Source organism: Fusarium fujikuroi, chromosome FFUJ_chr08 (genome assembly GCF_900079805.1).
Source record: "Fusarium fujikuroi IMI 58289 draft genome, chromosome FFUJ_chr08".
In the NCBI taxonomy this organism is placed as follows: Eukaryota; Fungi; Ascomycota; class Sordariomycetes; order Hypocreales; family Nectriaceae; genus Fusarium; species Fusarium fujikuroi.
Genome location: NC_036629.1, coordinates 883,922 through 896,060, shown reverse-complemented (window position 1 = coordinate 896,060; position 12,139 = coordinate 883,922). Strand labels below are relative to the sequence as shown.

At 48.0% G+C, this 12,139-nt stretch overlaps 2 protein-coding genes; both read left to right on the top strand.

The window, feature by feature from the left end:
- Positions 1-2,589: 2,589 nt before the first annotated feature.
- Positions 2,590-4,937, top strand: FFUJ_13733 (uncharacterized protein; the record flags this gene model as incomplete). XM_023581674.1 has 4 exons in its annotated part: positions 2,590-3,015; positions 3,071-3,219; positions 4,393-4,665; positions 4,730-4,937. 4 exons carry the CDS (start codon positions 2,590-2,592, stop codon positions 4,935-4,937), a joined length of 1,056 nt encoding a protein of 351 aa, XP_023434336.1.
- Positions 4,938-10,119: 5,182 nt separating this feature from the next.
- FFUJ_13734 (uncharacterized protein) lies at positions 10,120-11,800 on the top strand (the record flags this gene model as incomplete). XM_023581671.1 has 2 exons in its annotated part: positions 10,120-10,374; positions 11,453-11,800. 2 exons carry the CDS (start codon positions 10,120-10,122, stop codon positions 11,798-11,800), a joined length of 603 nt encoding a protein of 200 aa, XP_023434335.1.
- Between the last annotated feature and the right edge of the window lie 339 nt (positions 11,801-12,139).

The window sequence follows — 12,139 nt, the reverse complement described above, 5'->3', positions numbered from 1 at the left end:
GTTGTTCTATTGTTTCATACACCTGACGAAACGAAACATGTCTTATGAAATACGAAATTTACCTCGATCGCAGAAAGGCGATTCGGGATGCGGGATGAACGGCGTGATGGGCAGTGTGGATGTTTTTGTTGTTTACTTTTACCATTAGCTCCCGGCATCTGGAAGGGATTAGGATCACAGTGGAAACCCAAGTTTGCATAATAGACTGTGTGTTCTTGGCTTTGTCGCCGTGTGGTCTTTGTGACCTCAGGGCCAAATCATTGTACGTCGTTTGGAGTGCGACATGCATGGCATCGGAAGGGATGGCTCTCAGTATTTTCTTTTTCTTACATATCATCATCGGCGTTGGGGATACCACACTCGCTCTGGATTCTCAGTTACTCGGGCTGAACGAGACATAGCAGATAGAGATGAAGCAGGCTGATACATGGCCTGGCTTGGTTAGAAATGAAGCTAATCCGCCTCACACTCTAATGTTCCTTGTGACTTGACGTGAATGTTACCTTGACCAAGCCTTATGGGAGCAAGGATTCTGGAGATCTGAAACTGGGTTGCACACAATGAATATTATTATTGTTGAATTGCAGGATTCATTTCATTGGATTCGGTCAGACTTAGACTGAGATTCCTGGCCCCAGCTTCGCTTGACCTTTGGAGCAAATAACCCCATCCATGGACGCAAACCACGTCTCATGACGGCTTCTCATAAGTCAAGCCTTGTCTTCAACCTAACCTATAGTCATGAAATGATCCACCAATGCAAAGCCATTGGTAGCATTGTCGACCCAGTCATACCCGCCGCCTCTGACAGCCTTTTGGCTGAGTTGAGACATGTGAAGTCCTCAGACTCACAGTGGCGACTTACAAGAAGGGGCACAAGCTGACAGTATTTCCGTGCCGTGAATTAATTAACGGTAATGATTGACTGTTTGTGATATCGCCACCAGCTTGAACGGGCGAGATCCGATACGTCAGGCCGCATGTTGAGTCATATGTCAAACGTCCTGAGCTGCAATGGGGCGTCGGTGAGAGCTATTGTCCCCGTCGAGGCGGCCAGTATCCGAACAATACCCCATCAGTCTACCTCAATAACAGATGCGGGTACTTGACCCAAACAAATGTACGCATCGGGGATAGATATGCGTGAAAAAAATGCAGTTGAGGCGGGATCGCGTTTGCTTGCCGAGACCTTGACGAGATCTTGACGAGAGAGAACCTCTCTGGGGAAATTTCCCCGAGTGATCAAGCGTCGACGGGATCTATTTTGAGTCTGGTACATGGATCGAGGGGACACGGTTTCGGAGTATTACAGAAGTGTGGAAATGGCACGCCGAGTCTCGAGTCCCGATGATGTAGGTACGCCTAAGAAAGTTGTTTGGCAGGATGAAGCTGGATAACGGTGCCGCGGAGGCATCCGGTGGACGGAGAGATGCATGGATAAGGGAACTGTGGTATCGGGACTGCGACTTACCGCTGAATATGGCATAATTAGGCCTTTGCTCCGGCGTCGTTCCGTTTACTTCCCCGAGAGAATGGCCGGAGAGTGTGTCATTGCGAGGCATTAACGGGAAGCGTTGTGAAACTGATGCCTGATATGAGGAGACGAGGGCCTATGTGATTGAGATATTGTAAAACGATGGCTGGATCGGCATCTCTGGCGATGTTGTGATGCCTGATCAGAGTGTCGAGTGAGTTGAGGTTGGCTATCTGTGGCAGCGAGACATCAGGCGAACGGACAGGCACACCGAGGAAGAGGCTGTTACCTTTGCATTCGAGCTACGAGTATTCAGTGCAAGTGATTTCTTATCTCGTATATAGACCTGAGCCCTTATTTATTTAGGAGAAAGGATTGTGATTGACACTGTCACGATGCCAAATGACTGGTGTTGACTCGGCGTTAGCTTTAGGAGAGGCAAATGACTCTCGAGTGACAATAAAACTCGGCTCGCAATAATTCAAGACTCTAATTGAGTACTGGGAGTATTCAGGTAAAACAAGTCTAGAGTGAATGTACAGTTGTGCATTGGTGATGTGTCTAGAACATCAGCAAACGCAAGTTATCATGCACGAAGCCGTGCCCGAGCTCAACATGCGGATCGTGCACATCATATTGGCTACTTTTCACACGTTGACGGATGCGCACGAGTAGTCTTTTCGGAGCAATATATATTGACCCGTAACGTGTATGTATCAGAGCATTCTTCCCGTTGTGACGGAGACAATGTCCATCTTCCGCAATTACTATGCCACAAACTAATCACTACCCGACCACCGACATCCGTATCTTTAGGAGTTGATGGACTTGGAATGAATTGTTATTCCAATCCCGTAAATCGAGTATACATACCGGATATTCATCTTCTTCCTTTCATTCTTCTCTTCAACTATCATAGTGCGGCCCCCCCTGGCCGTGCTGCTTTGTGTTATATTTGGGCCGTGAGGGGGCGGCCCAAGGAGCGCGTCAGATCAATTAGTGTAGCACTCTCTACATTCTTTGCAATGTTTATGGTATTGCATTGGTATGTACTTCATATTGAATGCGGTCAGCGCGACAACTGCCTAACAAAGAATGTCGGGAGTAGGAGGAACATGAGCAAGAGCTATGAACCCAACGGGCCCAAAGAACCCTTGGACCTGGAGGGCCGTATTTTTAGGCATGCTCAGACAGAAAACCAATTTGACGACGGTGTCCAAACCGCACCAACCCTCGATGGTATGGTCACTCTGAACACTTCGCCAAACACCAGAAGAAGGTACAGCATGAGTGTCAAGATTGCGGCAACAGATCACACGCGCCGGCAATTTGCGAACACATATCATCAAGTCCCACATGTGGGCTGGGCGAGCACAGTCTTGCTCACCTGCTCTGGTATGTGTAGGTATGCCCTCGGTCGCCAGTCTCATGAAGATAGTGGTCACATCAATGGGGTCTTTGACCCAACCGTTGACAAAGCCGTGAACTTGATAGACTCGGAAATGACTGTGGCCAGGGAACTGACAGAGGACTTCGTGACGGTGAGTAGTCTCCAGGCCGGATGGAAGTGAACCTCACTGATATGAGGATTTTGAGGTCATCGTGGCTGGAGTGGGAACAGGGTCCAATATCCTGCAAGCGACAGGCACGGTACCTGATCCTTCATCCTCGACAGACCATTTACATGCCGCAAGGCACGATCCGCTAATTCTTCCGCGAGCAGAGCGACCCGCCCCTGATCACAGGTGGGTTTGGCCTAGTGACACCCTGTTACATCGAGTTGAACATTCTGGATGATACTGGTCGTTATCGACCTTGAGTGGCGGCGTCACATGACATGGCCTACCAGCTGGTATAAAAGTCATCCGAACGAACAGCTTGTTTGTAGTCTCGGACTGCAAATGAGGTTAAGGCTTCGGATGTCCTGTCAGCTCGTTGGCTGTACGTGTCCCACTCAGCGCCATAGAACTGTCTCACTATGCATGTCGTCTCGCAATACACCATGATGATAACGTCAATCGCAAGAGCGACGTCACATCATTCTTCGAGATGAGTCTGGGTCAGATCCGGACGACAGGAGTACGAACTATACACTCTAGTGCTGATTCGACGAGCATGATGGTCCACAGTCGCCTTTCAGACCTCCATTGATAAGTACCAGTGTCGAAACCTGGAGTACCCGTTACCCCTCATGGGGAGCCCCGAGCCCCCTTCGTCAGTTCGAGAAGCATCAAGACGAACAGCTTGTTTGCCATGCAAATGAGGTTATCGTTCTTGGTGTCCCATTTCTAGACGATGCGTTGACCTCTCCATATCGCACCAGGTCGTTAGAGTGCTTTGAAGTCAGTGAAAACAGTTTGAAGGCGAGTAAAGGACATCAGTGTCCTCTCGCCATGATGGAAACTGCTGAGACAACTCCGTCAAGCGTGATTTCACCGTAGTAAGCTCTTTGAACTCGAGGAGTCCAAAGCTTATAACGGATCACTACTTCAGCCATCTCAATTGATGAGCTTGGCAGGGCAAGAGAGACTACAGTCATCCGTTCGTTCAATGTCCAGCTTTTCCACGCCCTTGCAGATCAGCTTCAATGTCTGCTGGCTGCCGCACCATTAGTGACATCTACGCAGCTGTAGGGTATCGCTATAACATACAAGTATTATCATGATCAATCTTTGGAGTTGAGCAGTCGGATTCCGGGCGTCGCTGTCTCAAACCCGGCGACGCTCGAAGACGACCTTGAGCCCGATCGATACTGCAACGACCAGGGCGAACTGCAGCGTTATGAGTGCTAGAATAAGCCATCTCAAGAGAGAACGTGCCCAGTAAAATGCTACGCCTAAGACCTAGGAGGAGGATCCGGATAAGGAAAAGCCCAAAAGGGAGGAGCTAGACTCTCAAATTCAGGCTAACCATGGCAGACTTGACGAGATCGCCGAAGATGGTGAAGACGAGGAAAAGGAACAGGCTTTAAGCTTAAACTATATCATTACAGAAGGACTTGTCGTGGCAGATGCAAGGCCTGCGTATCGGCATGATCTATCAAAGTTTGTCGAGGTGTCAATTTATGGCCTGCGCTCAGCAAGTCAGCTGCAGAAGAGAGAGCAGCAAAAGAGAAGGCTGCAAGACATCAAAGTATGGATTCGCCGTAAGGGAGATACCATGAGACTATGGGCTGTTACTAGAAAACATTGGTGAGTTGACAGCTGCGATATAGCGGTTCGTCATGCTTACCTGCTAATATCTCCATCATCTCAGGAATTCCTGCGAAGTCTCACTATCACGAGACGTCAAAGCCTCCAAACCCGGATCTCCCAGGATCGCAAGTCAGTCTCAACTCTGCAAATCACATAAAACGCTACATGCATATCTATGTCAGCAAATTGGCTTCCTACAGATCCGAAAACTGCAGTTCCCTCACTTTCTTGTGACGCTCGTTTTTGCCACAAGCTCCCAGGGTATTTAGCAGTTTCGATAAAAGTCTTGTCTGTGGTTAGAGATGTGTGAGATTAGTCGAATAGCGTTTTCGACGACCATTCAAGTCCAGAGTATATTCCCAGAGGAGACACAGAGCACGGCCTTTCCAGCCTGACCTCCGAAAAGAGATGGTTGGGATAGCTGCTGATGCAGTCCCCGAACACTCTTCGTGCCCCCATCACGCTCGAGGATACCTTAATGACGGGGATGATGCTTTAGTGTAGCTCCCACCTGCTCTGTATTATCAAAAGTACGAAAGCGCAGGTCAAAGATCGCGAGTTGATCAATGAAACAATGGCGAGGCGGGTTCTCTCTAAAACTAAGAGTTTTCCCAAGCAGCAGAACCTGAACTTCCAAACCATACAGGAAGCCCAACGCGGCACCCAAGACGAGAAATTGACACCTTTAAGTTCCTGACATCACATTTACAATAGGTCAATGGCATTCATACCTCAACCCCCGACCTACCACTTGCGAATCGAGCACCACGGGCTTCCCTGAAACTTTGAAAGGTCCAGAGCCCAGCTGTGGAGGCAGCGGGCCTTCCTAGGATAAGGCCTCCTCCGGAAAGTACCATATCATGGCTTAACATGAATAGGACTCAGTGGATCAGGGAATGTCTACAGCGGTATTGTCTACGTGCTCCGTGAGGAGTCGGTTGGCCGCAACTTCGCCATCCTTTATTGATTTCTGACCAATGCCAGCAGACAAAACGAGACGATTATCCCTACAGTACCAGAGTCATTTTCGCTTGAGATCTGTGACACGTGGCCGTCCTATATGCTCCGCGATGAAATCTCATTGGAGTTTGTAATGGGAACAGCTAGAAAAGCTCAAGGACATTAGGTGACGGCGCACGCTGGCTAACCTTGATATCTGGACCTCTACAGCTTCTTGCAATGACAATCACACCATTCATGTTCTGGCGCCTGGGTAATAAGACCATTGCGCTTCGAATAATTCTCCTCAGATCCATGAACATATCCTCTCTCTGTGGCAACAGCTACATCACGAACACATATAACTACTACTCTCTTCGGTTGTAGTCAATGCTCGGACATTTCTCCAGGGTTGTTGACCTCTACGTGCGAGCTTCTGTTCGCCATATCACCTTGGCTAGTCTGTCTCGGTATCGCCATTGAAAACGATCTTTACTCACTGGTCAAGTGTATAGAAGGGTATGATGCACCTAGAAATACATGTGGTGTCTTCTATACGGAAGAACACATTGGTAATAGTGAATGATTTCAATCAGCGTCCCGGGATATCATTCAGAAGCCTGAAATCTGGCAGACACCGGCACTCCACTAGAGGAAGCTCGTCACGACCCAACATTGAGATTGGCGTCTCCAAACCAGATCATGACGCCGTCTGCCGCAGGCTAGACCACGTTGCGACATGTTTACTACTAGCACGAGACCCATAGAACTGTCAACTGCCAGCGTGGTGAGAAACAGAGAGACGGTAAAACATGAGAGGGTATCATGAGCATAAAAGGTGCCGAAGAGCCCAATCGATTGGCTTGTAGTTCTCGTCGCAGTCAAATTCGCACCACAAGAGAGCGAACGGATATTCTCTCACATAATTATCCTCAGGGCGAGCTAGGCCTACACGTTGCGAGGGTGTGATATGCATCCACGCGACAGACGGTTTGGGAAACAAAGGGAAGATGAACCCCTCACCCCTGCACAGGAGTGATAACTTTGCCATTCAATGCAATTTGATGTTCTTCTCAGATCGATAGTAGCCTGAGGTGGCCAGTGCCGGGGCATATCTACAGATACAAGCAAACGATGACACTGCACGAGTGGATTGAAGTGAAGGCCCAGATGCACGAGGGAAAGGCCATCTTTTTTCAACAGATTCCTGTCTAAACCTCAATAGTGCCGAAGCTTTGCGTTGCTAACCTTCGAGAATGAAAAGAGTATCTGCTGCCTCGCTTCAGGAAGTTCGTTGACGGCTCCGACCCAGCACATGACGTTTCGCTTCAACCTAGTGGCGATGACTTTCCCTCCACAGAGGTATGAGTGTGAGGTCCAATTCTCGTAACTTCGTATGTCATCATCGAGGACTGTTCGACGATTCTTGCTGTCAACTTCGACACGGAAGGCAGGATGGAGCCATGTTGCCTTGGCAGGCCGCCCACTGTCAGTCACGGCAACATTGTCCACCGAGGCCCCTTGATCATAACATCTGTCTAATCACACACGAAAAAAACGCGATTTGGTCGATCATGGAGTCAAGTCAGAATATTCACGAAACATTGACGAACAGAGCTACATGTTCATGCTTTGGGCCTTTGTGTTGGACCCCAGCCTTGCCCTCTTCAACTTGTCACTCCCCCGCAATCTGGCGGCCAAGACCGATTATAACACATCAAACATCAATTGGAAGCTGAGAGAAACCACAAAGAATACTACAGAAAGGATTGTGTCCTTTCTAGGGTTGGGTCTGCACCCAAATAAGACAGCACGTTGAGGCATATCGCGCTGGTTTATCGCACCAGGTAATGTACTGGCTATCAAGAATGAGAAATCATTCCCGGAAAAGTTCCAGCCTATGTAAGACCTACTCTACCGGAATGCTACCAAGTGTACCCTTTCCAGTTTGGCCGTGAAGAACGTTGGGATAGCACCCCCTGAGACCATGTTGCAGTGAACTTGTGAATTCCTGGTGCAAGAGCTGGCTCGCCCAGAATCGCACGATGGAGATGAATGTGAACCTAATCACCTGTGAATTGATGTAAGCCGAGTTACTTATAGATGTTGGGCCTTGGTTCATCTTGGAATCCATATTGCAAAAGTAATAGGCTACCAAGAATGCGCAGTCACCCAATTGACTATCTCAAGAGCTGCTTCGCCAGTGACAGATCGAAGTGCCAACTGAGGACTTGATGAAAATTGGTTAGAGAATAGCCAAGCCATCAGCTTGTCCCCATTGACATGAGGGGATGGATTCTGATTCTGCATGCCAATGCTTAATCCAGAAGTCAGGCTAGCCGCGACAGACATGGTCAATATTTCTCAAGCCACATAGGCTCTTAAATCCAATATTATTCACTATATAGTGGCACGAACAAAAGTCCCTTTGCGACAGCGCCCAATTGAGCACGGGGGCGTACTCTCCACCCTATTCCATTCAGGTAGATGCAATCGAAGCCGATCTAGAACGAGCAGAAACTCAGTCGCATGCTTCTAAAGTTGGGCAAATCCAGAGTCCCAATGGGAGTGCACTGATCAGCATTTGCCTCTTATTTTTTTTTTTTTTTTTTTTAATTTCAGTGTACGAGGCTACCTGGACAAGAGCTGATCAGTTCTTCCAGCCGAGGCTGGTCAACACGCCTGTTCCAGATGTGTTACCTCTCCAGGCGGCTGTTAGGACATAAGGTATGACCGGTGGGTATTTATGATCCGGGGATGTGCCTTGTCTCCGAGGCTCAGTAGCCAAGAGAGTCCACCGCTGGCCGAGACATGAAACCTGTTCTCAAGGCCGCTTTGCAGGTCGATTTCGTATGGGACGGGCGGGGTGATGGAATTCTCACTGTTTTATGACGGTCTCCAACAGAGCTCAGTAGAGATTGAGCACTATTGGAATAGGTATCTGAGTGTAACGGAGACTGGAATGAAGTTGAAGACTCAAATGAGTATCATGAAATGACTTCGTCGTCTGAAGGACCATGGCCAAAAAAAAAAAAACATATACGCTCAGTAGAAGCGCGATATAGCGTCGTCCCCATTGCAGAGGCGTTAAACGGAATGCTTTACTGATATGGCAATCTTCGGGGTCGCCAAAAGCATGTACCACTTCAACAAAAGGTTTATGAGATGATACATTCGGTGCGGGAATTCCAACTATCCTTCAGATAAATAATCTGTTCAAATCCTCCTCATTCTACAAGTGAAAATGAGGGAGATGGGGCAATGCCTCGGATTCGAGTCGACGCCCTTTTAGAGGCTTGAGCATAATACTTTCGGGCATGCTGCAATAGAAGTGCAAGGGAGAGGGAGAACACCACTGACTTGAGGCTGCACTTCCCAACGGTGATGGCGGCTAAAGGTGCCAAATGAGGCCTGTTGGATCTCATATGAGTCCGAGCTTCAACAACAATATTCCTTTTGAGAATTGCTTCCTACAGCTTTAAAAGGAACATCCAACCATTTCCAGGTTTTATAGAGACCATACTCAACGAGCTCGTCGAGATCTGAGCCATGAGGTGAGGACTATAACTTCAAATGGGGTAATGAGCCATTACCTCTGCCACAGTAGCAAAAAGGATTGCAGCCTAGGCCCGTCATTTCATGAGCTGGCTCATGTCACATTAGCCAGTTAGTACGGCGGCTTTTTTCGACAGCAGCACAAGCACTATTGTTCTTCCTGATACGCGACTGGGAAGAAGAAGGGTGAAGCGTTGGCTCGCAACACATAAACCCGCCAAAGCATCGCTCTCCTCCTCTAAGCCCCAACTGCGCAAGGTCGGCGCCGGCGTTGGCATCGAATTTAACATCATCAATCAGCAGAGCTAGTAGGTTATTCGAAAGAAGCTGCTCTCGCGGCTGGATAATACCGTTATGCGCCTGAATCTACCGGGTCGCTATGATGCTGCAGTAAAATGCAAGCCAAAAACATGCCTTCCGCTGTCTTCAACTTGGAGCTCCCAAGACTTGGTGACTCACACAGCCAAATCCAGTCAGTTAAAACTCTCCTCGTAGCCTCGAGCCCTCTTGCTCCTCCAAATTGTCCCAGTAACCCAGCAGTATAGCACAGCGCAGCCACCGCTCACCCCTGAGTCATCGAGTGCTGCCTGAACTGTATTTTTGAGAGGCGCATTTTGAGTTGATAGACCTGATAGCTGATGCATAGATATGACAAAGTAGCCTATTATCTTTCTGTATATGTTTTGAGTTTTTATGTGTTGCCAGTAAAGTTTTGTGGTTATTGCTTTATGAGCCATCTTTTCAGTGTAGCCATCGTCTATGAAAGCTCTACCCATCACATCTGCAACAGATTCTTGCCATTGTTTCCCTAGATCGTCACAGACCTTTCCTCCACAATGTCTACTGCAGCCCCTCCCGACGCGCGAAGGACAGGCCTTTTAGGCCTTCCTTTGGAGCTGCGCGACCAAATCTATTACTACTACTTCAAAGCAGATGGCGGCTACGTCTCGGATGGCGATGAGAAGCGCCATCATTCAGTGTGATTTCACCCTTGAGCAGCCTTGGCAGTGGGGAAAAAACTACAATGAGTCCGGAGTATCGGGCATCTTAGATGTAGAGGAGTTATGCATCTCGAGCTTGGACTTTGGGTCTGACGACGACCTTCACGCCACTACCAATCTGCTTGATTGGGAAAGGGTCCAAAAGGATTGCTTTGAAATTGAAGAGCTTTCGGGAGATGTTTTTGCAGAGCCTTTTGACGGTCGCTACCAGGTATGAGGGATACCTAGGCAGTCAGTGGCATGTATTGTTCAGTCGAGGTGGTTGGAAAGTCTTCTGGGTCATAGCATGTTTATATTCTCTGTCCTCACACGTGTAATCTTTCTTGGATTGACACTATGCTTTGCACTGTTCCCCAAGTTCAGTATGCATGATCAACTTGTTGTCTCAGCAGCTTGCCATGATGCTTTCTTTGACGACTAACCATACATTTGTCGCTCTTACATGTCTTTAGTGGTAGATCAATACATAGCCCAACATTGTGATCAATGGAAAACGCTTCCACTTGAGGCTCGCAAGAGGTGCATCAGCTTTGATTCGCAAAACCCCTGTTATCTCCTCCAAACCGCGCCAGTGCTGTGTTAAAGGGGAAAATACCACTACGATGGTCTCCGTGTAATGTCGAAAAAACGCACGTCAAATTATGAAAGAACAAATCAATTGCAAGTCGTCAATCCTGATTTTCGCAAGCGTACCAAAACTAGCAACGCTTGCTTGCGGCGACTTGTTGTTTGACATCAATAATCTTGGCATTCGTTTGGGCATCAGCTCTGCCATCAGCTATGCTTTTTAGCTTTAGATGTATGTTTTCATAGCGGCTGTGACCTTTGAGGATCGAACTAACATGAGCGAAGATGTCACATAGTTACATAGAATAGGTATAGATCACCGGCTGGTTCCTTAACTCCTTTATCTCAACCTCCTTTACGACTATCACCCAAGCGACGGCTTGTATATACAGAGATACTGGCTCTCTTCAACCCAAGTTGATTGTAGCCTGCTCTTCGGGAAGTGAGGCCAATGTCAACATTCAAGAAGTGGAGTCTGAGTTCTTGTAACGATAAGGCATTGGCGTTAGTATTCGTCGACGCACGTTGTCTTCGAAACCGGTTTCCGGACTCTCACTTTGCTCTTGGCGTACCATGGCTCTTTAACCCTCTATATACCCATGACATAGCCGTTACACGATATTTGGACTCGAAGAGCATACAGTAAGCACTTCCAATAGAAGTATAGAAACAGGTTACTGTGACCGCTTAACGTGCTCACTTTTTGCCCACACCCCACGCAGGTGAACAAACCCCGAATCTGCTTTAGACTGAGTCACTGTTACTGCAATTCGCAATCATACTCCAAGATCATTGCTTGGCATTATCGCGATATGATTGGAGTCATGGCATTCTCTGTCTCGTCCGGCGTTTTAGTCGTTTTCCAGCAGATCGAGGACTGTTCTACTGAAGAACTACCTGAGACGGCTAAGACCGGCAAGTGGAAGCTTCGTGAGGCGTTCACGACCGCTTCGAAGAACATGAAACCTCGGAATCTTGGCTCAACTGATGCGAACCAGAGGTCACAACACACCATTGGAAAGATAAAGTTGACGCCAAAAGCAGAGACTACAATAACGACGCCAACATAGAGCCAAAGAAGAAGAACCCTCATAGCTACATAAGACTGATTCGGCTACAAAGGAGTTGGCTCCGGCTGCTTGTAGGTCCTTTTCAAGATATCAACCAGGTTTTGGGTACTCAAGAGTATGTCATGAGCAATAGGGGGTCACATAGCTTTCAGTTTCAAGTTCTGTGTGTTTCTGTTCTCTATTTCTTCATACGTCCCCAAGTGAGAGATTTGAAGGCATGTTAGTCTGGGAGGCCGACCATCATATGACGTTGCCCCTCACAAATATATGCAAAGGCCTCCAAACCTGCCAATGAGAAGCCATCCACGACTCATCCGTAAACTCGCCATCGATCAGCAT